This window comes from Leopardus geoffroyi, chromosome D1 (assembly GCF_018350155.1).
Source record: "Leopardus geoffroyi isolate Oge1 chromosome D1, O.geoffroyi_Oge1_pat1.0, whole genome shotgun sequence".
Lineage (NCBI taxonomy): Eukaryota > Metazoa > Chordata > Mammalia > Carnivora > Felidae > Leopardus > Leopardus geoffroyi.
Window position 1 is genome coordinate 113,758,738 of NC_059329.1, and position 25,597 is coordinate 113,784,334.

At 59.7% G+C, this 25,597-nt stretch overlaps 1 protein-coding gene and 1 long non-coding RNA gene across 10 annotated transcripts in view; one reads left to right on the top strand and one right to left on the bottom strand.

Annotated features, from left to right (window-relative positions):
- The window catches only part of KCNQ1 (potassium voltage-gated channel subfamily Q member 1), a 321,574-nt gene that overhangs the window by 239,439 nt on the left and 56,538 nt on the right, over positions 1-25,597 (bottom strand). For 8 of the 9 annotated variants that reach the window (XR_006714357.1, XM_045486309.1, XM_045486307.1 and 5 more), the window contains exons 3-6: positions 2,023-2,149; positions 1,706-1,784; positions 1,155-1,251; positions 537-677 (exon numbers count right to left, since the gene is read on the bottom strand). The exons of the other annotated variant lie outside the window; for it this stretch is intronic. Coding sequence is in view for 7 of the 8 variants with exons in the window: in XM_045486309.1 (XP_045342265.1) it covers positions 537-677; positions 1,155-1,251; positions 1,706-1,784; positions 2,023-2,149 (444 nt within the window). In the remaining variant the exon portion in view is untranslated. The remainder of the gene's footprint in view (positions 1-536; positions 678-1,154; positions 1,252-1,705; positions 1,785-2,022; positions 2,150-25,597) is intronic. 9 annotated transcript variants of the gene reach the window in all.
- Positions 2,241-6,992, top strand: LOC123602088. Its single transcript, XR_006714359.1, has 3 exons — positions 2,241-5,770; positions 5,949-6,339; positions 6,793-6,992. It is a non-coding gene; the product is annotated as an uncharacterized LOC123602088 (long non-coding RNA).

The window sequence follows — 25,597 nt, forward strand, 5'->3', positions numbered from 1 at the left end:
AGGTGGAACTGGGGCGCCGGGCCCTGCCCTCAGGGCACCCAAGGAGCCCGTCTCCACAGCCAGGAGAGCCTGGGGGCCCTGTGGGGGGGGAACCGGCACCTCTCCGGGCCGGGCCCAGCTACGGCACCCGCAGGCAGGCCTGGTGCCCGGCCACAACAGGGGAGCACTGCTTCCTCGGGAGGTCCCCCCGCCCTCGTGTCACGGTGCTGTTTGCCGTTTAATGTGGCGCTCCTTGGTGCAGGGATAGTCCTGGGGCCAGCGCAAACCCTCCCAGACGGCAGGGCACACGCCTCCACCCACACCAGGATGAAGGGCAGCAGACGGCCCGGCCCCGGCACGTGCCCGGAGACGAAGGGTCGACTGTGGGTCCCCCCCTCGGAGCGAGAGCCCCCGCGCAGCCGGCTCCTGGCCAAACCTTCCCGCGGGCACCCTCCCCCACGTTCGCGTGAGGAGCCCGTGGCCGGAGCCCGCAGTGCCCTCGGCCCCCGTGGTGGCTTCCCGCCCCTCCGCTGCTCAGGACGCCCGTCTCTACTCACCACCCCCCACCACAGGGCATCCGCGTAGCTGCCAAACTCCACTTGACCCGACTCGTTCACGGCGTCCTTCTCGGCCAGGTACACGAAGTACGAGGAGAAGATGAGACCCAGGAAGCCGATGTACAAGGTGGTGATGAGCTCCTGGGGGCAGTGCGGGCACAGGGGTGTGGGTCAGCGGAGCACTCACGGCTGCCCAGGCCTCTGTGACCTTCTCGGCAGGCGGCACAGGCCGGGGGCCTGCCCGGTGCGAGCTCGGCCTATCCCAGACGGTTCCACGTGGATCCCACGTGGTCCACATGCCCACGCGGGGCCCGTCTCCACCGTCTCCTCACTGGCCAGGGTCGGGCCCCGGCCGCCACCTGGACACACGGGCCGGCTTACACAGGCTCACCGGCCACCCGGCTCTGCCACGAGACCCGTGGTGACACGCCTGTCTTCAGTCGGGGGACTGTTCCCGCCTGCCGCTTTCAGATTCTCTCTCCACCCTGCACATCTGCCCCTAGCTCTGCCCCCAGCCTCTTGTCCCCAGCTGGAAGGAACACGGGCACATCGTCCGCCCGGCCGGCCAGGATGCGGGCACCACAGCCGGGACCCCCGCGCCCCAGCCAGACCACCCACCTGGCGATGGATGAAGACCACAGAACCCAGCAGCCTCCAGGTGCCTCCCTGGCGATCAACGTGCAGCATCCTCAGGATCTGGAGGAAGCGGATGCCCCTGCGGGGGAGACACCTCTGTGCCCCTGCCCCCGACTCACCGGCCCAGGCGCCTCGCAACAGCCCCGGGCCCCCGCTCGGCCCCTCAAAGCCTGGCTCTGGGTCTGCCCGCTCACTGCCGTGCCAGCCTCCCTGCCCCCCCCCCCCCTCAAGCACAGGGTCAGGGCTGGGTGGGGGGGGGGCATGCCAGGCCCCAGCTGGACCTGTCCACCTCCAAATCCCTTTGGTCCCCAGACCACCTTCTGGGCACGGCCCTGGGATCACCCCGGTTTACAGATGGGCAAACTGAGGCCCCCAGATGGGGGAGGTCACAGCCCCAGGCCCAGAGGTGCTCTCGCTGGCTCTCAAACCCGGGCGGCCGACCTCGCTGTGGCGCCTGAGCGCGTGCCCCCACCCAGCACGCTGCCCCGCGGCCCTCGCACCCCCAGCCGGGAGAGCTTGTGGCCCAGGTGTACCTGATGGCCGAGGTGGCGAACACCTGCCCTTTGGAGCCCACGCAGAGGACAACCATGGAGGCCAGGACCACGATGAGGTCTGCGGGGGGAAGGGCGGCGCGTCAACAGCCAGGCCGCTGGCTCGGGGGAAGGGGCCTGGCGGTCAGGAGGACAGGGCCACTCGGATGGGAGAGCGGCCCTCCGTCTCAGGCACACGGGCCCACCCGGCCCACCTCCCAGCCCCGCTCCCAGGCTGCCGGGTCCCCCTTTCTGGGGAGGGTGCCAGCCCGCGCCCCGAAACCTCGCGCGAAGCCCCCCTGGGTGCAGGCACAACTCACCGATGATGGAGATGGGCTTCCGGGCAAAGCGCAGCCGCCCCCAGACGCCCACGTACTTGCTCCGGCAGCCTGCCGACCAGAGGCGGACCACGTACTCCGTCCCAAAGAACACCACCAGCACAATCTCCTGCGGGGCAGAGGGGCGTGAGCCGGGGCCTCCACCCAGAGACCCCCAAGAGCGGCCGGCCTGGGTCTGGGCGGGGGGGAAGCACGCAGCCCACCGGGACAGGCCAGTGGCCCAAGGCCGGACCCACCCCCCCCAGCAGACACCTGCCTCTCTTCAGACCAGGGCCCAGCCAGGCCACATCCACACCCGGGCTCAGCAGCGGCTCAGGTCTCGCGGCCTCGCCTGGCCCTGAGGCACGCGACGACCTGGGCTCGCGTCCTCCAGCCGCACTCGTTTAAGCCACCGAGCCCCCAGAGCTCAGGCCGTACATCCTAATTTGCGCGTCAGAGAGCATCCATCCTTGGGAGATGGTCCCTCGTTCACCTCACAGCCACCACGCCACCAAGGACACGGCATCCGGGGACACTTGTCAGCTCCGCCGGGGCCCGGGGGCCGGAGCGCCCCAGGGCAGGGGAGGGAGGCGGGTGGCAGGAGGAGGAGGAGGAGGGCAGAGGCCTCGAGGACACCTCTGGCGGAGCCGCTCCACGGCCAGGGCTCAGTCTGCAGTCAGCGCACCTCGAGGAGGGGACGCCGGGACCCCGAGGGCTAACACCCAGGCTACCGAGGACGGGTGATGGGCGGGTGGCTAGGCAGACAAGCGAAGAGAGACGGTCTGAAAACCACGTTCAAAGGGAAACAAACGACAATGTAGTGAAATGGACAGATGGATGAGGAGGGGCGGGAAATCCTGACGGATCCAGAACTAGCCAGGAGACTGCACCGGTGAGCACAACTCTCCCAACCAAGACAAGCCGTGGACCCGACGGCTTCGCTGGTGAAACCTACCGAACATCTGGAGAAGAAGTAACCCCGATCGTTCCCAAGTTTCTCCAAAACACCGAAGAGGGGAACACTTCCTGACTCGTCCTGCGAGGCCAGAATGAAGCCAGACAAAGACGCTACACGTAAGGAACGAGGAGCCCAGATCGGCCTCCGTTGTGAGCACCGGTGCAGAACCGGCCGAGAAAATACTAGCAGCCAGCTCAGTAGCCTGTCGGAAAGATCACACACTGTGACCGAATGGAACTGACGTCGGAAGGGGGGCCCGGCGTAGGGAGACCGATCAGCTACAACCCGTCACGTCAACAGAACGGGGTAAAAACGCACGACCTGAGTCGCTGCGAAAAAGGCATGTGACAGAATTGCCCACCTTTTCCTGCTAAAACCAGTGAAATCAGGAACGCAGGGATAGTGCCTGCACGTAATAAAAGCCACACCTGCAAACCCCACAGCACACGCTACATCGACGGGAGCTTTTCCTTCATCGCATTCGACGCTGTGCTAAACGACGCAGCCAGAGCGGCTGGGCGCGGAAGAGAGATAGAAGCCATCGCAATCGGAAAGGACAAGCAAAACCATCTCTGCTCGCAGGGGATGTGAACTTACGTGTAGAAAACTGCAAAGATCACACAGGCACACACAACACGCCGGGTAGATCGCTGCAGAATTCAGCAAGGCGGGCGCGAGTCAAGAAGCACCAAGCAACTGCACTTCTGTGTCGCTTGTATCATTTCCACCAACCGCGAACGATCTTTAAAAGAAACGACTAAAACAATTCCGTTTACAGGCGCATCAGAAGGAATCCGGGAGTTGTGAGTTAACAATGTATCGTTTCTACCAACCGCGAGTTAACAATGTATCGTTTCCACCAACCGCGAACGATCTTTAAAAGAAACGACTAAACCAATTCCATTAACAGGCGCATCAGAAGGAATCCGGGAGTTGTGAGTTAACAAAGGAGGCAAAAGCCGGGTGCGGTGAAACCTGAAGATATCATGCCAAGAAATGAAAGGAGGGAGGCACAGCCCCCGTCCTGGACTGCAGAGAAGCTGCTGGCACCAGAGTGACGTAGAGATTCAGCGCTGTCCCCCCAAACCCTGATGGGGGCCATCTGTACGAGGGAATATCACTCAGCCTTATAAAGGAAGGAGGTTCTGACACCTGCCCCATCAGGGATGGGCCCTGGGGTGGCCCAAAAACCTGCCCCTTGGAGCCCACGCGGAGGACGACCGTGGAGGCCAGGACCACGATGGGGTCCGGGGGGAAGGGGTGGCGTGTCAGTGGCCAGACCGCCGGCTCAGGGGAAGGAGCCGGACGAAGATGGCAATGCTGATCCTCCTGCCCCTGGAGTCCGGCCCTGGCAGGGGGCCTCACGGGGTGACAGGGCAGGTCCTAGTCCGTAGCGCACCCCTGCCCTCCCCACCACGAGGGGGTGGCTGGGCACTGCCCCCAGTGTTGGGGGCAAGCTCAGTGGATACGGGGGGAAGCCTAGGAGAGTTGAGAGTTTACCTCTTTCCTGTTGCAAAAAAGTTGTGTTCATAACACTGAATCCTTCGGGGGGGGGGGGTCGTGCGTGCCCTGGAGGGGGCAGGGGGCGTGTGACCTCACGGGGGCAGTGGCCACGTGCACCACCCATCCCCCGCTCCGCAGCCCCACAACCCAGGGCCTGCCCCGGTTGGCATTCAGTGCGGATCCACCGGGCGAACGAGAGAGTGGGGCCGACGGCCCCCCGCTCGCAAGGCTCCGTCCTGTTCACGTGTCCCCCAAGAACCCAGCCCTGCCGGATCCCGGCAGGCGGGAGGAGCCCGTGATGGGCGAGGTCTGAATGCACCACGGGCCTCCAGGGTTTGGCCGTCACCTCCGCGTTCCCCAAGTGGAGACACAGGCACCGGCATCTTTGTGGAGAAGGGGTCACCTGGCCACTAGGGGGTCCCCAAAAGAGCCGTCCTCGGGGCCTCCCTCCCCGCTCTGCCTGAACATCCACACACCATCCGGCTTCTCAGCCATTCCATAGTTTTCGTTCTTGTTTTCATGCATTTCTTATCGTTTAAATCCCTTCCTCAGCTGTGCCCCGCGTAGACTCAAAGCACAAGAAACGTCTTCTGAAAGACCTCGAGATAACTAACTATCAGGGATTGCTGATTGCTGAGACCCGAATCATCTTTGTCTCACTCGTGGGGAGAACCTGGTCCGGAGCTACCCCCGCTCTCCCAGGGCTGGCTGCCTGAGAACACGGACTCCCCCTGGAGGGGTGAGGTGTAGGAATAATTTAAAACAATGCTAATCCTCAAATCCTGTTTGAGTTTGGAATGCAGCACGAGGCCCGGCCGGCCACATGGGGCGCTCACCGTGTGTAAGCGAGGCCCAGGCCCCAGGCGGGGCTGAGCTCGAGGTGCCATGCTGCCCGCACGCTGGGAGGGGATGGGGACGGGGCATGAGGCGGTGGGACGGATGTTTGCCTGGAGTGCTGGGTGGGGTGGCACTCAGGGTCAAGGCCACAGCCAGGCCCTCAGAGCTGGGTGCTGCGTGCTGGGGCTGCGGGGGCCTCGCCGTGGCTCAAGCACCCCACGGGCAGGCTTGCTGGCCAGCCCGGCCCACTGCTCTCTCTTGAAGCCACCTGTCCGCTGACCTGGGCTCCGGCGGGGGCTGTGGCCCAGCAGGGGCCTTGGAATGTTTTCACAGGAGGGCTGGAGGCTGCTGCGGGGCTGTGACTGGCCTTGACCGTCCACTTGCAGAGACCGGTGGCGGGGAGCCTGCATGAGGACTGACCTCTGTCATCCCGTGGTGTCACCCCTGATTCGGGTACCATGTCCCCCGGACCACAGCAGGCTCATTAGTTCCGGGCTAAGGGAGGCCAGCTTCCAGCCCCAGCGGCCCAGACCCGGGAAGGGTGACCCCCCACCCTGGCCACCCTCTGTGCCCTGAGTTTTCTCCACCCTGGCAGGAGCAGGCCCCAGACTCTTCTGTCTTTGTTTTCCAGGCCCTAAGCAAGCCCCAAAGGTGAACTAAAGGGCGCCCAGAGCCTGCCAACAGCCGTCACCTCCCCCCAGGCTCACTGCTCAAGCCTCTGCTGTCGCTCCCCACTTTCCATACCAGAGGGTCGGGGTCTGTGGCCCCCTTCCCAGGGCCCCACCCCCCTACCCTATCCCGAGAGCCTCCCATTGGCCCGCGGCAGGCCCACACCCCAGGTGCTCCCCTCCCCCCAGCTCCCCACTCTGGGTCCTCACCTTTCCTCGTTGCAGCTCAATACCCCCCACCCCCTGGGAGCCGCACCCACCACCCCTGTGGAAGCCACGCGGCTCCGCCACCGACAGCACAGCCAGCCCAGGGGCCCTCTCGGCCAGCTCCACGTGATGCCTGTGCGACCCCAGGTGCGCAGCAGGTCAAGGATGCAGGCCGGGAGGCCGGGACGCCGAGGGAGCGCGGCCCTGAGCTCTGCCCTGCAGACACAAGGACAGAGGCCGTCCTCCGAGAGGAGCTCTCGGAGACCACAGTCAAACCAGAGGGACGGGGGGACCCCTCCCACCCCGGCCGGTGTCAGCTTCACGGCCGAGGGGCCGGTGGGCCAGGGCGGGTGCTGAGACCAGAGGACAGACCCAAGCATTTACCACCTGCCAAGAGCTGAGACGCGGGCCTCACGGGTCCAGGCGTCCAACTAGCCCCCCCCCCGACCCGCGTCATTCCGCGAGTTTCGGGCCGGACTTGGGCCCTTCCTGTGGGTCTCCCCGGTGCTGGGTGTTAGGGGTGGCTCTCAGCAGTGTTACTGGTGTGATCCGGCATCATCCTACAGACAAGTTCTAACAAAGAACCCAATTGGAAAATAGGTGAGGAATTTGAGCGAACGTTTCTCTAGAGAAGACGTGACGGCCCACAGACACCCAGAAGGGCGCTCGCCATCAGGGCGGCGCGGATCGGAACCGCGGTGAGATAGCGCCGCGCGCCTGTCACGAAGGCTCGAGTAAGGAAAGATAAGAAGCCACAAGTGTCGGCGAGGACGTGGAGAAAGGGAGCCCTCGCGCGCCGCCGGAGGTGCCTCGGAAAGTGAAAGTTCCCGTAAGACCCAGGAACTCCACTCCTGGGGATTTATCCAGGGAAAATGAAGACGCTAATTCAAAAAGGTACCTGCACCCCCACGTTCACTGCAGCGTCACTGACGACAGCCAAGGCAGGGCGGCGGCCGGAGGCTGCCCACGGAAGGAGAAGGAAACCCTGCCGTCCGCAACGACAGCTGGATCTCAAGGGCACCACGGCAAATGGCAAATGCCCCGAGATTTCACTCGTGTGGAAACCGCACATACAGGCGAAACCACGCTTGTGGGTTCGGAGAACAGACGGACGGTTGCTGGGGGGGGGGGGGGGGTGCGCAGTGAAAAATGAGTGAACTGCTTTGCTTTTTCAAATAAATTGAAATAAAACAAATTTCTTTTAATGTCTATTTGTTTTTGAGGGAGACAGAGAGAGAGACAGCACGCGAGCAGGGGAGGGACAGAGAGGAAGAGGGAGACACAGAATCCGAAGCAGGCTCCGGGCTCCCAGCTGTCGGCACAGGGCCCGACGCGGGGCTGGAACTCAGGAACTGTGAGATCGTGACCCGAGCCGAAGTCGGACGCTCAACCGACGGAGCCACCCGGGGGGCCCCAGGGTTTTTTTCTTAAAAAAGAAAGTGGCACGGGGGGCGCCGGGGCTGGGGGTCTGTGCTTCATGGGGACGGAGCTTCTATTTGGGAAGACGGAAAGTTCTGGAGACGGAGGGTGGGGACGGCTGCATAACAGCATGAACGTGCTCAGCGCCCAGAGCTCTGCATGCACCTCGACACAGATATGATAAAGTGCATGGTATGTGTATTTCACCACGATTTTATGAAAAGAAAGATTAGTGGATGCCAGGGGCTGGAGGAGGGAGGAGTGGGGAGCGGCTGCCCCCGGTTAGGGGCTTTCCTCCGGGGGGACGGGAGAGTTCTGGAACTACACGGGCGTGGTGGTTGCACAACTCCGTGAATGCACTGAATGCCACTGACTGCGCCCTTGGAAATGGCGAACGTGGTGCTCTGTGTGCTTGACCACAACAGACACACCGTGGGCCCCACAGAGGACCTTCGGGGCGGCCCCACAGGGTGGAAAGATGGGCCCCGAACGTCACCCCGCTTGGGGCTGGGAGAGTCACTGCGTGGTTGGCCTGGGGCACAAGCTCCCGTCTTCACGGACCCGCTGCTAGCCCGGTGTCAGGGGAGCTCACGGAACGATGCCAGGCACCCCGCCGGGTCCCCTTCTGCGGGGACAGCAGAGGAGGCAGCGTGCAAAGGGTCCACCCGGGGAGGGGGCTGGCAGTGATCACGGAGTCTCTGAACGCTCCCTCGCCCCGTTTCGTCGCGGTGTCGACAGGGCACGTGGGGCCCTGCACAAGCTCGGGGTTCCTTCCCCGGGAGGCTCTGGGCCCTGCCTCGGACGCCCCACGGCACGGGCTCGCTGCCCCCGGGACTTGGCCGTGGGGTCCCCGCCTGAAATACTGCCATTTTGCTGACAGACACCCCGGCCCCCCCCCTGCCCTCGCTGTTTTGGGGGAACTGTTGTGACAGCAGTTCTGCAAATCCCAAGAGTGGAGATAAAGGTTCAGAAAAGCAGGGGCTTATCTGGTTTCTCCCGCTGCGAGCGCACACGGGGAAAAGGTTGGCGATTACTCAAGCGTTTCGTAACCGTGTAGAACGACGAGAAGGATGAAGGTCGCTGCTGGGCTTATCTGTTGTTCCTTATCAGCTACTGCATCCTCATCAGTGGGAAGATCGTCTAAGGCCCCGCGTGTTTTGAGGCTCAGTGCTGCTGGCATCGCATGACTTAGGAGCGCCGGGAACGTCCCGGCCACGAACCACTCACATGTGACAGAGAGCAAGACGGCCTGAAGGTTAAACCCGCTTAGATTAGCCGACCTCACATCCCGACTCTTGGGACGGAAAATATTTCTTCTTTTGCTAAACAGAAAGGCAGCCTCCCAGATCCTTATCCTTGTGATTCCTGCGGTCTCTGATGTGACTGTTCTATTATCTCGATGATGAAAAATTTCGGAGAGAGATAGAGACTGAACCACAAAGGATTAAGCACCGGGGACTGTGGGGTGCAGGGGCCCGCGGGTTGTCAGGTGAGAAATGACAAAGAGCAGGAATTAGGGTCAAGGACGAATAGCACAGCTGCCTCCCCGGTGGCCCTGTGGGCGCTGGATGTGGCCCACTAGGGATGCAGCCCTGGGGTGGGGGTAGGGGCCGCTCTGCAGGAGCTCCTGCCCGCCCCCCCCCCCCCCGCCCCGCACCGAGGGCCGCCACAGGGGGCAGGATGCCCGTACTTCCCGGGGTCAACGGGATTTCGCCGGCGGAGAAGGGGTCCCAGAGACCTGGAACGGGGCGGGGGGGACAAGGGGACCCGACCAGGCCACCCATCAGGGTGGGGCCGTGGGCAACCAGCATAAGGGTCTTCCTCTCCTCCCACGAGCCGGGAGGCGTCCCCACGGGGGGGGGGGGGGGGCTGTGGTCCCTACAGCACAGGGGCCAGCCCAGCTGTTCTGACTCCAAGCGGGACCCCATGAGCCGCAGGGGGAGCTGGCCTGCGCATTCCCGGGACAGTCAGCTGGCTGGAGAGTACAGAGCAGGCGTGCAGGCCGCTCAAAGCACCCTTTGTTCAGGAGCTGCCCGTGGCCAGCTGCTCCCAGCCGCGCGCCCGCGGTGAGGGCTCTGGGGCCTCCCGGTGACATGTGCTGGGCACAGCTGGGGCCCTCGGCCCACACTTGCGCCCACCAGCCCCACCCGCGCCCGCCAGCGCTGCCCCACCTCGGCCCGTGCTGGGGCGGGGGCCCGTGTGCCTGGACCCCTTTGCTCCCTGGTCCACACAGCCTGTGGGCCAGGCCCCGGGTCAGCCACTGGGGGTACAGGGAAGGGGCCCTGCTGCCCGAGGGGAGCCCTGCGCCGGGACAGAGGCCACCGAGGGCCCCTCTCCCCCACAGGACGGCAGGATACGGCATCCCCAACACGCAGGCGGTGACCCCGGTGGGACCCACAACCGTGCCAACGTCTGAGTGTCCTCGTCTGTAGAGTGGGGGTCCTGGGGTGCCTACTTCCCAGGGCTGTGGGGAGGGCTGACGTTAGACAGGCCGCTTGGGCCTGTGGAGGTGCCATGGAAAGACCCAGAAGACAGGGTGGCACTGAAGGGCCTCAAGACAGAAGTGACCTCCCAGGGGCAGGCAAGCAGGTGGGAGGGGGGGCTCGGCACAGAGGCGTGCAGAACCCTGACCCGGTCTGGGGCTCGCACGCCGCCCCCGGAGGCCCGAGTCCACCCCGGATCCGTGTCGGAACCCCCGCTCTGTCCGCAGCACAGAGGGCCCCTCCTGATCTGACCCCTGACCCTGTGTGATGCACCCCAAGCCTTTGACGCCTCCACCTGGACCTCACCTGTGTCTCCCTGGCCCGACCTCCCTCCTGCCGAGGCAGCGGGACTCATCCCAGCCCAGGGGGCCCCTCCCCACCTCCTCAGCTGTCTCCCGAGCTGGGGGTCTGTCTTCACATTGGAAGCACGGTCCACGCCGAGCCCCAGCAGGGCGCCCACCTGGTGCTCTAAGGGCCACACGGGAAACTCTAGGTGGGGGACATGCCTGCTTCTTCCCCCGCGCCCCCTCACCCGGGATGGGTGCTGCCTTCCGGGGGGGCTGGGGGACCCAGGAAGACCCAGTGTCTCCAGGCCAGACAATACTTCCCTGTTGTTGGGACATGGACCCCCACCTCCCCCCCAACACGGGTCTGGGACCCACCTGCCTGAAGTCACCGGTGGTTTGGGGCCCCACAGCCTCTCCCCAATAGGCTAGCCACCCTGAATTCCCAGGAGGGCCCCGCGAGCCATCAGACAGCAAGGAGACAGCAGCCCCCCGCCTGGAGGCCGACAGCCTGGATGGGCCTTGGGTGCTGCCCCACCTCTTAAACACAGTCACGGGTTTGGGCCGACTCAGGAGGCACTGGTCCGCGTTCTCCCGAGAAGCAGCCCTACCTGCCAGCTGTCTGGGGTGGCCATTCTGCGGGCCAAGCAGGCCAGGCCATAGCCTCGATCCATCACCATGGGGACGGATATTCCCATCTACCCAGCACCGGGCCCTGCAAGTGGGCAACAGCTGCCGTCTGGTCCCCTGGCCTGGTGAGGGGCCACGGACGCTGCCCGAGCAGGCTGCTCGAGGGAGGCCCACCGTCCAGGCTGCCGGGGGGCTGGCTGCCTCCCTCACCCCTGTTCCGCACCCCAGCAGGCGCCTGGGGGTGCGGCGAGGCTCCAGGGCTCCCCCCCACTCCTGACGCCCTGGCTGGGGTCAGTCCCTGGGGCTCACCTTGTGCCACCCCCCACCCCCACCCCGGCCTCACGGGAGCCGCGATCAGACCTGCCAGTACAGCTTTGCAGGCTCAGCGGCCAACGGGGCGAGGCACAGATGTCCCGACTCTCCACGCGTGGGCTCCCCGGGAAACCCCTCTGCAGGGCCAGACGGGCTTTTAGGGAGCAAGGAAAGCGGAGGACAGCTTTTGAGCAATCGTCCCTGCGGCCAACAGCTCACTGCCCACCCAGAGGAGCCTCAGTGACTCCAGTCAGGCGTCCAGCCTGGCCCCCTCCTCTGTAGCACCTGCAGACTCCAGGGCCCAGGCCCCATGGCTGTGTGTGTATCCAGGGGGCGCAGAGCGTAAAAGCAAGACCAGAAACTCGACCACACCCACGGCCGTGGCGCATCCTCAGGCCCGTAATCCTCGGATCCCTGGCTTCCCAGCTCAGCCTTGAGAGAACCACCCCCACCCCCGCCCGGAGGGGAAGAGTGACTCTCTCTGCCACAGTCACTTTGCACGTGTTACCCGTGCCAGGACCCAGCTTCCTGCACCAGACAGCGTGCCCGCACCGCAGGGCACGTCAGCACGGCCCGCCTCCTCCCCACCTGGGTGCTCCCGAGGTCGGGAGGTGGGCCAGGGCCCCACTGCTACAGACACCTGACTGGGGGCGGGGGGGAGAGGCAGACACAGCCAGGAAGTGGGCCCCGGGCAGCTGTCTTCTCCCAGATTCTGGTGAAGTGGCTATACAGCCCGTGGCCGCCCCCCAGAGCACCCGGCGAAGGGCGCTCGGTAGACACGCGGTACGTGCGACCATCTAATGTGTGTGTTTTACTCATTAGTTGCTTTCAACGAGTGCATTTCAACGCACATGGGGAGGCGACACTTACAACACAAGGAAGCCACTACCAACCAACTGTGGATGATGGGATGAAAATTACGTGTCCGTGGTCAGTGTCGGGGTGCAGTCCCAGAAGGTGCCTCCCATGGCGCAGAGGGAGACTTTCCGTGACCCTGCCTGGCAGGCGTGCCCGACATTCACCTCTTCATCCTGGGGGTTATTCACGAGAGCATTCGCTGCTTAATTCCCAAATAGCTGAGCCTTTTTGGTAACCTCGTCATCCTTTATTTCTAACTGTATTGGGTTTTGATCACAGCCAACTTCATCCCAATTTTTCAAAGTGTGTTGGGTTCCCCCCCCCCACCCCAACAGCCGAGTGAAATGACTGGTTTTACAAATGTTCGTGGGCGTAAGGAACTAGGTCCTGGTCAGGAAGACCCATAGTTACAGTGCTGGTTCGTGGGTTGGGGGATGCTTGTTACACAGCTGTAAGCAGCAGGGACCACAGGTTACCGTTAGAATCCATTGCAACATAAGCCGTCCACACCCTCACGTATTCTGCGTCTGCCAGAATCGTCCTATTCTGAGAGGTAACTTAAGCCGCCTGCAGTGATCACATCTAACCCGCCTTGCCCCGCATTTCCAATAGCTTTTGCTTTACGGAGCTCTTACGCTGTTTGACACGTCAGAGTTTACAACCCCGTCTCCTCCTTGCCTGGGCCTGTCTGAGCGCCGACGCCGTTCACCCTGCGCTCAGCATGGCTCGGCCGTTCCTTCGTTTTCCACCGTCTGTTATTAGTTTGCTTTACTGAATTCCTCTCAACGACGTATTTGTTAAAAATGAAATTAAAAACCTTTCTGAGAGTCCCTGCTTTTTAACAGAGGTTCTCAGGCCGTTCACATTTAGTGTAAAACTGGGTACATCCGATTCGATTTACTTACTGTTTGCTGTGTGATGTTGTCTCCTTCATTTTCCTTCGAGTGGGAGAGGTGATCGACATAGTATCCCCTCCCTTCTCATTCCTGAGCGGGGACGTCTCACTGGACTATGCTCTTCCATCGCTGCACCCTCACCCCTGGAGCTTGGAACAGCCCCTGCTCCCGTCGGAAGAGCTAATACTGTAGCCCCCCCAGTGGCTGCCTCCCCGGTGACTTCATCTCCCCCCGTCCCTTCTCCCCCGTCGATGGCACTGTGGGTGGGCAAAGCAGTTTCCAACATCACTTCACTGGACTCAATGACACCCCGCATCTTTTTCAAGAATTCCTGAGCACGGGGGCCTCTCCCGTCTCCCTCTGACCAAGTCCCTGGCTCCGAGCACAATGCCACCCCCAGGGTGCTGGCCGGGTGGCAATAGTCCCCAAGGGCCACCTGCCTCCCACACCAGAGCAGGACAGGTCCTGAGTGATCCCGAGTGTCTCCTGCTCCACAGACCCACTCCTCACCCCTCACCCAGGCACCGTTTGGGGTTGAAGGGTCTCCCCCCAAACCTCGTATGCTAAAGTCCCGACCCATGGACGGCGAACGGGACCTTGTTTGGAAACAGCGTCTTTGCAGGTGTAATTAGTTAAGCCAGGTCACTAGGCTGGGCCCTGATCCCATATGACTGGTGTCCTGACAAAAGGGGGAGATACGGACACGAGCAGGGAGAATGCCGTGTGCAGAGAGAGCAGAGGTGGGGGGGACACATCTACGAGCCACGGAACCACCGGACGCTGGGACAGATCCCCCCGCCCCTCCCAGCCTCAGAGGAAATCCACATGGCGACCCCTTGATCACGGGCTTCTGGCCCGAAGGGAACAGCAGTCCCATCCGGGGACTCGGGGTCGTCGTCCAGGTCAGACCAAGAGCTGGACGGAGGTCCCTGTGGACGTCCAGGTCACAGGCCCCAAAGCTTTCTCCTCCTGGGAAGGGGCCCTGTCCTGTAGGCCTTGGTGAGACAGCGCCATTCTGTGCGTGGGCAAACGCTGGCCTGTGTGCCTTCCCTGCTCCACGGGAAAATCTGGGCTCTGGAGACAGACCCCGAAAGGCTGGAAGAGTTATCCCAGGCTTAAGGCCAGCAGAAACAAAGGCCCAGGGGCAGGAAAGGTTGGGTGTGTGTGTGTCGGGGTGGGGGGTGCCGTGTTCCAGGACACTAAACAGTCAGAGAGGCGGCGGGGGGCGGGGGGGGCTTTCCACCTCGTGGCCTGGGGGCCAAGAGCCCCGTGAGTCACGCTCGGGGCCTCGAGCACACGGGAGTAGCCGGGCGGGCCGCCCTGTAATTTGCGGTGGGGGCGCGGGAGGCCCCGGGACCGCCCGTGCCCAGCTGTAGACACCATCAGGCGGCCCGGCAGCCAGCTTTACACGTATTTAAAGCAAATCCCTCGTCTTCCCCAGGCACGGCTATTTCCGTCTCCAGGCCGGCTAAATGGGGTTTATTTTCAGCCCCGGAACCTCGCTGCCGAGGGCCGTTAACCCCAAAGAAGTTCCACCCCTGCGACGGCCACCTTAGCCGGCAGGGCTGGGGGAGAGAGGGCGGCGGCCGAGTCTTTATTTGCCGAGGGCCCGAGCTGCTAAAAACGTCTCATTTAAGAATTCACCCAGAACGAGAAGTTGACCAAACCGAGAGCGACTTGGGGACGAAAACCCTTTCTAATTATCTGGTTGAGGCGTTGAAAGGCTCTGCCTTGGTTTGAATGGTGTTTGCTTTAGCGGAGGCGGCGGGGGGCTGCCGGCCGGGGGAGGACGGGCCCGCGTGGGCTTCGGGTCCCCGCGGGGCGCGCGTGTGCGGAGGCCCCGCTCCTCGGCGTCCTGACGGCTGGGTGCCTCGCCCGGCCCGGCACCTCCAGAGGTTTTCATGACAGGCGGTGAATTTCAACAGTTTTTTTTTTTCTTCTTCTTCTTCTTTCAGGAATGTTTTAAGGGATTGAGAGGAAATTGTGCACGGATTTTGCTGTTTTAAGAGCTAATATGTGAACAGCTTCAGAAGGATGTGTGTTGTTTTAGGGCTGGAGTTTACAGAGTAAAAGTGTAAGAGAAAAGCAGACTTGCCGTGGTCTCCGAGGGCCGTCTGCTTGAATTTCATTCCTCCGAGAAGGGGTGGCCTTCCAGGGAGCGGGGCTGGGAGGCAACAGAGAAGGTCTGACCTTCAGTCCCCGCTCAACCCCCACCACCGACTGCGTCCCCGTCACCAGAGTGGGGGGCGCCCGGCCGGGCGGCCAGCTTGGGCGGGGGCCTGGAGCGGCTCTGAGATACAAGCCTCCAGCCCGTGCCCCCCCCCGCCAGGGCACCGAGGAGGGTCCTCCGTGTCTGGACAGCCCCGGGTCCCCCCGTTCCCACAGAGGGGACTGACCCTGGTCCTAGGATGGGGAGGGGGGCTGGCTCCTTGGGGACAAACGTCAAAGATACAAACTACCAAAAGTTACTCGGGAAGAAATCGATAACCTGAACGGCCCTAAGCCTGTGAAAAGAATTGAATTTCTAACCAAAAACCTCCCCACGAAGAAAACCCCAGGCCCGATGGCTTTGCAAGTCCTATCAAACGCTGAAGAAAACAGCATTTCTGCCCTAAATCTTCCGGAACCAAAAAGCAGGAACAGTTCCCAACTGATTACCTAATGCCAAAAGCGAAGACGCTGAGAGCGAAGAAACCTCGGACGCGATCCCTCGTGAGCACAGATGTGAAAACTCTCTGTTACGTTGGCCAAATGAAAGCCAACAATGTATTTTTTAAAAAACGCACCATGGCCAAGTAGGCTTTCTACTAAGAATTCAGGGTCGGTTCACGATTTGAAAATCGCTCGGCGTAGTTCACCGTATTAATAAAGTAGGGAGAAAAACACACGTATATAATCAATAGACACAGGAAAAGCGTCTGACGAAATCCAGCAGCCACACTCGATAGCCACTCTTCCCAGAACAGTGGAAAGAGGGGGGCTTCTCAGCTGCTAAGGGGCATGTCCAGAAGCCACAGCTAGCATCGCGCTTCATGGCGAGAGACCAAGCGTCCCCCCAGGATCAGGAAGCAGAAGCGGGGGGTCTGGTCTCTCCTCACCATTTACTGAACGTCACCGTGGAGGCCCAGCCAGCGATCAGACAAGAACAAGGGACAAAAAGCAACAGAGGTTGAAATGGAAAAAAAATAAATAAATAAAACTGACTCTGTTTGGGACAACACTATCATCTCCATAGAAAATCCTAAAAAATCTACCAAAAAAAAAAAAAAAAAAGAAGCTTCCAGAACTAATAAGGTTAGCAAAGCCACAGGACACCAGGTCAACATGCTAGGAAGAAGCCATCCAAAAGCAAAATTAAGAAAAGTGCACCGTTTGGGTAATGTCAGAAACACGACACAGCAAATCGCACAAACCACGTAGGAGATCTGTGCACTCAAAACCAGAAAACACAGATGAGCGATACGGAAAAATATCTAGAAAAGCATAGAGACACAGCACGGCCGTGAGGCAGAAAACGCAATGTTACTGACACCCGCGGGGACACTCAGATTCACTGACCCACCACCGGCTCACCACGGCACGATTCAACACTCTGACGGGTTTTTTGTTTTTTTTTTTTTTTTTTGGTAGAAATTAACAAAGTGATCCTAAGATTTACATGGAAATGCAAAGACTAGAATCGCCAACATACTTTTGAAAATGAAGAAAATTGAGGGATTAACACAGCCTGATTTCAAGGCTTACTACAAAAGTCACATTAATCAAGACAGTGTGGTAATGGCAAAACAGATTAGAAAGTCCAGAAGCAGAGCCACGCATATGGTCAACTGATTTTCATCAAAGGTGTCAAACTAATTCGATGGAAAAACGGTGCTGGATAGCCACATGCAAGAAAGATTTAATACCTGTCACTGCATATAAAATTAAACTTGAAACGGATCGCAGATATAAACACGGAATGTAAAACTATAAAATTTCTACAGAAATAGAGGAGAGAAGTCTCCGTAACCCTGGATTAGGCAAATATTTCTTAGACAGGACACAAAAAACATGAGCCTTTAAAGAAAAAAACAACCTGAAAAATTGGACTTTGCCAAAATTAAAAACTTGTGCTCTCCCATAAGACGGTGTTAAGAGGAAAGAGAAACCACAGATCGGGGGGCGGTGGGGGGTGGGGTGGGGAATGCTGGCCAAACACACACTTGATCGTCCCAATGTAATGTCTCGACTTGGATCCAGAACGTACCAGCTGTTACAACCCACTGGGTGTCCCACCGGCAGGACAGAGGCCCCGATCGCGAAGGTAGGCAGAGAACGGAACCCTCTGTCAGAGAACGTACAGCGCGGGGAGCGGGCCCCGGGAGAGACGCGCCGGGCCGCGGGTCACCGGGGAGACGCAGTTAGAACCGTGAGCGGTGGCCGCACGGACGGGGACCCAGAGCAGCCGTGCGTGGACGACGGAAAGAACGGCACGCGAGCCAACGTGGGAACCGGCGTGGGGTCTCTCAGCAAGGCCAGCGTGCTGGCCCGGCCGTCCGCTCCGAGGGCTTTCCCCAGGAGGAATGAGGACACAGGGCCTACTCGAAACCTGTACGCAATAATCAGGGAGGCTTTAATCATAACAGCAGAAAACTGGAAACGGCTCAAATGTCCATCAGCCTGTGAACGGATAAACAAACTGTGGTACATTTTATCCTTTCCAATTAAGAGGAAACAGAGTCGTGAACGCCGCAACGGGGATGAAGCTCACGTGTATTCTGGTCCGTGAAAGAAGCCAGACGCCATGGCTCCGCGGTGCAGGATGCCGTTCATATGACGTTCTGGAAAAGGCACGACCGCGGGGACAGGAAACGTCCGTGATTACCAGGTGCTGGGGGCGCGGGGGCGCGGGGGCGGGGTGAGCTGCCAAGGGGCACCAGGGACTTTTGGGGGTGATGGGAATGTTCCAGATCGTGATTTCACGACGGCAGACATTTGCCAGGACTCGCTGGCCTGCGCACCTACAAGGCGTGGTTTCGCTGCTGGGGAGTGAGCGCCCCACGGGCCCAAGGAGAAAAGAGGAAGAAGAAATCAGACGAACAATGCAACCAGCCTGAGAGACGTACGAGTAAACGGACCCTTCTGCAAGAAACGAGTTGGAGATTAAGAAAAACAAACACAAAAACACCCTGAGTCAGAGATCGCCCCCTTCCCGCGTGCCCAGAGTGGACGCCTGGCCCTCACCAGGCCCACCGGGCTCCTGTCACCGGGGACCTGGGCTGCGGTCCCCGATTGCCCCCCAGGAGGTCTCCCCCCAACCCCTGTCCTCCTCGGTGACTCCCCTGAGCCCCTAGCACAGCAAGCCATCACCTCGCGTCTTGGTGACCGCCTGGGGCCGCCAGTCTCCCTCTCCGTCAAGAGCTCCCGAGGGTGCCTCACACCCCTTCTGGCTCACGTCCTCGTGCGGGGCAGAGGGTACAAGAAATGCCCAGGAAACAGGTGCCGAGATGCCCCGGCACCAGCCTGTGTCCACACCTCACACCTGGGACCCCAACCCTATCCGCAGCCGGGTCCTGGGTTGAGTCCAGGGGACCCAAAGCACACCCCGCGGCCACCAGGGGCATCCAGGCTCCTCCCAGGAGCCCCTGAGCCGTCCCCCACCCAGAAAGCCACGTCCACCAGCCCCAGACTCACTGCCCACGTCCCATCTGCCTTCGGGGGACCTGGGCTCAGGCGCTAACTTGGGGCCCCACCCTCGCGCTCCGGCCTTAGGAGGTGTGTCCCCGGCCCCTCGCTCACGGGCGCCCAGCTCACTTCAGGCGGCTTTCCGGCCCCCTGCCCCGCCCCCCGCGTGCACTCGGAGCTGCTCAGTAGGGAATGTGCAGAGTTCTGAGCTTTCTGTGACCTTCGAAGTATGTTGGCTTCTTCCGCCTGCCGCCCACACCATTGCGCCGCATCCCCAGAGCGACCTGACGCGGGGGCGGTGGGGTGACAGTGAGGGTACCCCACACGGAAGAAAGCCAACCGCCGGTCACGGGGCTCCTCCCCTGCAGAGACCCCCGGCACCGTGACCGAAAAGGCTCATTCTCGGGGGGACCCAACTGCGGGCGAGGAGCGAGGGCAGAGGGACGGGGACGGGGGAAGGCAGGCCTCCCCGGGGAGTGACCACCCAGCCGCAGCCTGCAGGACTGGAGGGTCACGCGTGGCGAAGGCCAGACGTCGGGGAGGTCGAGTCCAGGAGGCGGGGCCCCGAGGGGCTTTGTGGGTCACAGGGAGGGGCGTGGCTGTCCCTTCACAGCTGTGGGAAGCTTCCGGAGAGTTCTAAACAAGGCAGTGACTAGATCTGACTCCCTTTGTGAGGAGGTCTGTCCTGACAGCCATGTTGTGGGTGCCGGTGAGGCCTGGCCGAGGGAGGGAGCCGGGCGGGCGGCCAGCACGCTCCGGACAAGGGACAGCAGATTTCGGGCCGGGGCGAAGGGAGGCCTGTGCCCAGGTGCGACAGGGCACACGTGGGCCGGGGGCCTCCCAGACACACGGCTGCCTGGGACCACGTCCGAGCCCTGTGGCCCCGGATCAGAGAGCGACCTCTAGCCTCAACACGGCCAAGCCCAGACCTGCCCCCGAGGGCACGGGGACGCCCTCACCCTGTGGATGCTCAGAGCGCGGCCCAGTCCGGAGCCAAGGAGCGTGGACGCTTACGGAAGAGAAGACAAGCAAGAGAGGCGCTAGCTGTCGGCCACAGTGGTCAGGGCTCACCCCGCCTCCGAGGCTGACACGGGGCCAGGACCCCACTTTGGGACACGCCCGCCGAGGAGTCAGCACAGTTCCACACAGCGGAAGACCGGCGGCTGCAGGGGAGCAGGGGAGGGAGGATGCACACAGGTGGCACAGAGGACCGCTGGGCGGGGACGCTCCTCTGCACGACACAGGACGCCCTCACGCATCGGTCGACACCCACAGAAAAGACACCAAGGGTGACGCCCCATGGAAAGGGTGGACTCGGGCGAACGGTAACAGATCCGCGTCGGCCCATCGATTGTGACGAACGGCCCGCGCTGAGGAGAGAAGGGCGCGGTCAGGGTGCTGGCGGGGGGCGCACGGGGACTTTGTGTACTTTCTGCGCAATTTCTCGTAAGCTTAAAAATGCCGTGAAAAATAGTCTGTCCGTTTTGTAAAATATATCGTAAAGAAGTATTTTTGGTACGCACCCCACCCGTGTGCGCCCACGCTGTCCGGCCCCTCGCGCTGTCCCTGGGGGGCTGCGTGTGCCCCCCGCCCCGCCACGGGAAACGCTGACACCTTCGTGCTGCTGGTTTGCTCCGTCCTTCCCCAGGCCTAACCGCCTTCCTGTCCTGAGGCCAGCGAGCCCCCTGCGTCCGACCCACGAGCCCTGGGGTCCCTGACACCCCACAGCCAGAGACAGAGGCTCCCGTGGTGGCGGGGGGGGGTCACAGGCAGGTGGCCGAGGCCCCATCCAGCTCCAGCACAGAAGGGCCAGCCAGGCCGGGGCTGGCGCAGGGCAGGGGACAGGACCACATGCCGTCCCCTCTGCTGGGAGCACTCGTGACCAAAATATCTGTGTGACTCTGTCCTTCCCCTGCTCGCGCAGCCACACTGCCCAGCGAGGCCACTGGGGACCCCTCGACTGAGAGCCACAACCGCACGTGTCACTGTCTCTCCCTTGGGCACCCGGCTGTCCACCGGGTTCCGGAGCCTGAAACCCAGGAGGCCGGAGGGTCACGTGTGGTGCGTGAGGGCGGCGGGCGGGCGTGAGGGGGTGTGGACGAGTGTCAGCGTGCCAGGTGGTGACGGGACGGTGACGGTCTTCCTAGGACTGGGGAGACGTCACAGCGTGAGTGCACAGGCAGCTGTCGAGACAGAAGGGAACCTTCCGGAACATCACGGTGTTTCTACGGAGCAGAGAACATGCATCCTGCAGACAGCACCGCCACGGCGGCTACGACAAAACACACACGATTATGGAAACACTGTGACAGTTGACACCAGGCATCTCAGTCACGCTAATAAGTGCACACGAGCTTAAGCGATGCATTAAGAGGAAAACGTTTTGATTCAGGTAAGACTCAGCATGAACTTCACACGAGAAGCCCACTTTAAGTATAAAGACGCACGCAGGTTAAAAGCCAGAGACGTGGAAAACGTACACCATGGGCACACGGAGGAAAAGAAAGCCGGAGTTAGTAGCGGACAAGGCAGAATTCAGAGCAAAGCATGCGACTGGGGATAAAGAAGGGAGCTTCGCGGTGATAAGGGGGCCCATTCATCAGAGGACACACAGCCCCAAATACTGACACACCAGTAACAAAGCCTCACAACACACTCTGAGAGTGACCAGCTCTGGAAGAACCAGCCCACAGCCCCTTCCTTAGAGCTGGAGGTCTCAGTGCCCTGTGGTCACCGCGACAGCAGACCCCGCCGCCGGCCGCAGCCACCTGGTCGACGTCCACGGGACGGTCCTCCCGGCAGCAGGACACGTACCATTTTCCCACGCCCGGTGCGATATTTACCAACACAAACCATATGCTGGGGCCATAAAACAAGTCTTAATACATTTAAGAAGAATCCAATCATATTAAGTATTTTCTCTGACCACAAACGAATTACAGTAGAAATCAATATCAGAAAGGTATCTCGAAAATCCTCACATGTTTGGGCAGTAAGTCCTATGCTCCTAAATAATCCAGGCGTCGAAGAAGAAAACAAAAAGGAAATTAGAAAATATTTTGAATGCAAGGAAAATAACATAATGCGTCAAGATCTGTGGGATGCAAGTGAAGTCGTCAGGGGGAATGCATACCGCCAAACTCTGTATCAGAGGGACTCTAACGACGTCTTCAGCTTCCGCCTTAACAAACTAGAAGGGGCCCCTGGGTGGCTCAGTCGGTTGAGCGTCCGACTTCGGCTCAGGTCATGATCTCATGTTTCTTGAGTTTGAGTCCTGCGTTGGGCTCTGTGCTGACAGGTCTGAGCCCCGAGCCTGCTTCGGATTCTGTGTCTCCCTCTCTCTCTGACCCTCCCCTGCTTTGTGCTCTCTCTCTCTCTCTCTCTCTCTCTCAAAAATAAACAAACGTTACGTTTTTTTCTGAAAACTTAGAAAAAGGACAGCCAAGTAAGCGCTTTTAAGAATAAAAATCAGTGCAGAAACGAATGAAATCACAAAACAGAAACACTGAAACCCCAAATCAAAAGTGGGTTCTTTGAGATCAATAAAATCAAGGAAACTCTAGCCACACCCATTGCACACAAAAAAGACAGATTACCAATATCAAGAGCGAGAGAAGAGACATCACTACATGTCCCACGGCTGTTAAAAGGAAAACGTAACATCATGAACAACTTTGTGCCACTAAGCTTAACACCTTGGGTGAAACGTACAATTTCCTTCAAACACACAGAATACCAAAGCTTACTCGAGAAGAAGTAAGTCGCCTGGATATTTTACTAAGTATGTTCAGAATCTAGCTAACAACCTTCCTAGAAAGAGAAGTCCAGGCCCAGACAGCTGGACCAATGAGTTCCACCATGCGTGTAGGGAAGAAATAAAACCAATTCTGCACAAAGTTCTTCTCCCGTATGGAGAGAACACAGCCCAGCTCACTCAACCACGACAGCATCACTCTGGTACCAAATCCGAAATGTTATAAGAAAACTGTAGAAAATATCCCTCATGAACTAAGATGCAAAAAAGTTCCTAGCAGGATTAGAGCAAATGAAGTCCAAAAGTATATATAAAGGGTAATAAATACAACACAAACAAGTAGGGTTTATCCAGGAACGCAGGCTTAGTTGAACATTCGAAAATCAATCAACGCGATTCGCCGTGAGTAGCTCAAGAGATGTAGAAAAAACGTTCGGCAAAATTCAACGTCCACCTGTGTTAACAAACCTCTCAAGCATCTGTAGTAGAAGGGATATTCTTTGATCTGGCAAAGGAGGTCTACAGACACCTGCTGTAGACATCACACTCAGCGGCGAGAGGCTCAGCGCACTTCTCCTACCACGAGTGGGAAGGTGAGGGTGCCTGCTCTGCCCGCCTCTGTGAGGCGGCGCGCAGTTGGGCAAGAAAGACAGGCGGGCGTCCAGGCTGCAAAGCAAGAGCTAAGACAGCCTTTACTTGAAGACATGATTATCAGTGTAAGAAATCCACAGAACCCACTAAAAAAGCCACTAGAAGAAAGAATCGAGTTAGGAAAGATTCAAGACATAAGATACCAAAATTACAGTTTGGAATACCAGCAGTGAATAATCAGAAACCAAACGTAACAAAGAAATACTATAGGCAACAGCATAAAAAATAGGAAATACTTAGGTGTCTGACAAAAGACGCGTAGCACCTTTACTCTGGAAAGTACAACACAGCCCGGCAGACATTAAAAATCTAAATAAATGGGGGATGTACAACGTCCAAGGGCCAGAAGATTTGATCTCCGTAGACCCAGCCTCCCCCTGCTGATCTCTGGGTTCAGTACCATCCCAAACAAAATCCCACCAGGCTGCCTTGGAAAAGCTTCTAAAATTTATGTAGAAATGCAAAGGACCGTGGGGCGCCTGGGTGGCTCAGTCGGTCGAGCGTCCGACTTCGGCTCAGGCCATGATCTCGCAGTCCGTGAGTTCGAGCCCCGCGTCGGGCTCTGTGCTGACGGCTTGGAGCCTGGAGCCCGCTTCCGATTCTGTGTCTCCCTCTTTCTGCCCCTCCCCCACTCATGCTCTGTCTCTCTCTCTCTCTCTCTCTCTCTGTCAAAAATAAATAGACATTAAAAAAATTTTAAAAAAAAGAAACGCAAAGGACCTGGGGAAATCAGAGAAACTTGCAAGAGAGGAACAAGGTTGGGTGGTTGTCTTAATTTATTTCAAGCCTTCTTGTAAAGCTACAGTCATCAAGGCACAGACACAGATTTGCTGACCGATGCATTGGAATAAACAGTCCAAAAGTAAGCCCACGTTCTCCTAAGCTGACTTTTCAAAAGGTGTGAGTGGGGTTCGATGGGTCGAGGATAACCTTTTCAACAATCAGCGCTGTAGCAACTGGGCACTCACATAACAGATTGTGAATCTCAACCCATAATTTACACGGCACGTGAAAATTAACTCGCGGACCTAAAGACGAGCACTGAAACTACCAGAAGAAAGTAGAGAAGAAAATCTTAGTAATCGTGTGCTTGGGACAGAGTAAGAGTCCTTAAATACAGAAAGCGTAAAAAAGGAAGAAGCAATAAACCTGACTTCGTTAAAATTGAGAACTTTTAGTCTTTAAGAGACACTGTTCCGTAAATGAGAAGGGCGGCCGTAGACGGGGGAGAAATGCTTGTGAGCACAGAGCCTCGCGTCCACGATATACAAAGAGCTTTTACAACGGAGCAACGAGACAAACCCCTGAATCTTAAAATGGAAGATCTGAAGAGATACTTCACCAAAAAGGTCATACGAACGGGAACGGAGATGAGGTCGGCATCCCTAGTCACCGGGGAATAAAGATTAAAACCTGACCTACCACCGCCCACGCGTGCTGGGTGAAGGAAAAGACAGACCACACCAGGTGGCGGCGAGTCCGTGGCGCAGCCAGATGTCCCCACGTGGCTGTGGGGCCACGAGCAGATACCCGCTTGCCAGTGTCTTTGGTACTTGAATGAACACCTACTGTACGATGCGGCCGCTCTGTTCCTAGGTGTTTACCCAAGAAAACAGGAAATACAGGTCCGTACCACAACCTGGACATGCGTCCCCACCACAGCTCGTGACCGGAAGCCGCCTAGATGCTCATCAACGTGTGATCGATCAACAGATGGCGGGACACCCACGTGGCGGAACGCGACGCGGCATCAAGAAGAAAGGGCTCCCGACACACGCGGCCACCTGGATGAGCCTCAGGACAACGGTGCCAACTAAAAGGAGCCAGGCAGGAGGGCGCGGGCGGAGGCGCCCATTTGAAGAAAGCTCTAGAAAATGCAAACGGGTCGGTACTGATGGAAACCAGCCGCGGGTGCCTCCCGAGTGGGCGGCGGGGGGGGGGGGGGGGGGGGGGAGGGGCCTCAAGGGCGCAAGGACACTTGGGAGGATCGTGTCTGCTGTCCTGATGGCGGGGATTGTCTCACCGTGTCTACACGTGTCAAACCCAGCTGCACGCTTGAGATGCAGCACCTACCACGCATCAGGCAGAGCCCGACACGGCCGGCTTCCGTCAGAGGCAGAGGATACAAAGCAGTGGCGTGGTGCCTCGTGTAGACCTGTGCCCGCACTGCCACCGCACAGCGAGGTCACCGGCTCGCGACCAGGGCACCTTTGGCGGCAGACGGCCTTCCTGCCCCTTCCCCGGCACGCCCACCCTGCCACCCCACACCTGCCCAGATGGGGAGGCCACTGTGCACCTCATCCACCACGTCCCTTTGGCCCTCTGGACCGAGAACCTTCACGCCACACGTGCCCAACCCCAACGGCCCTTGGGGTCAGAGCTACCAACGTCACTCGACGTATACATGTGAGAAAACCGAGGCCCAGCAGGGTCAGGTCTCGGGGGGTCTCGACC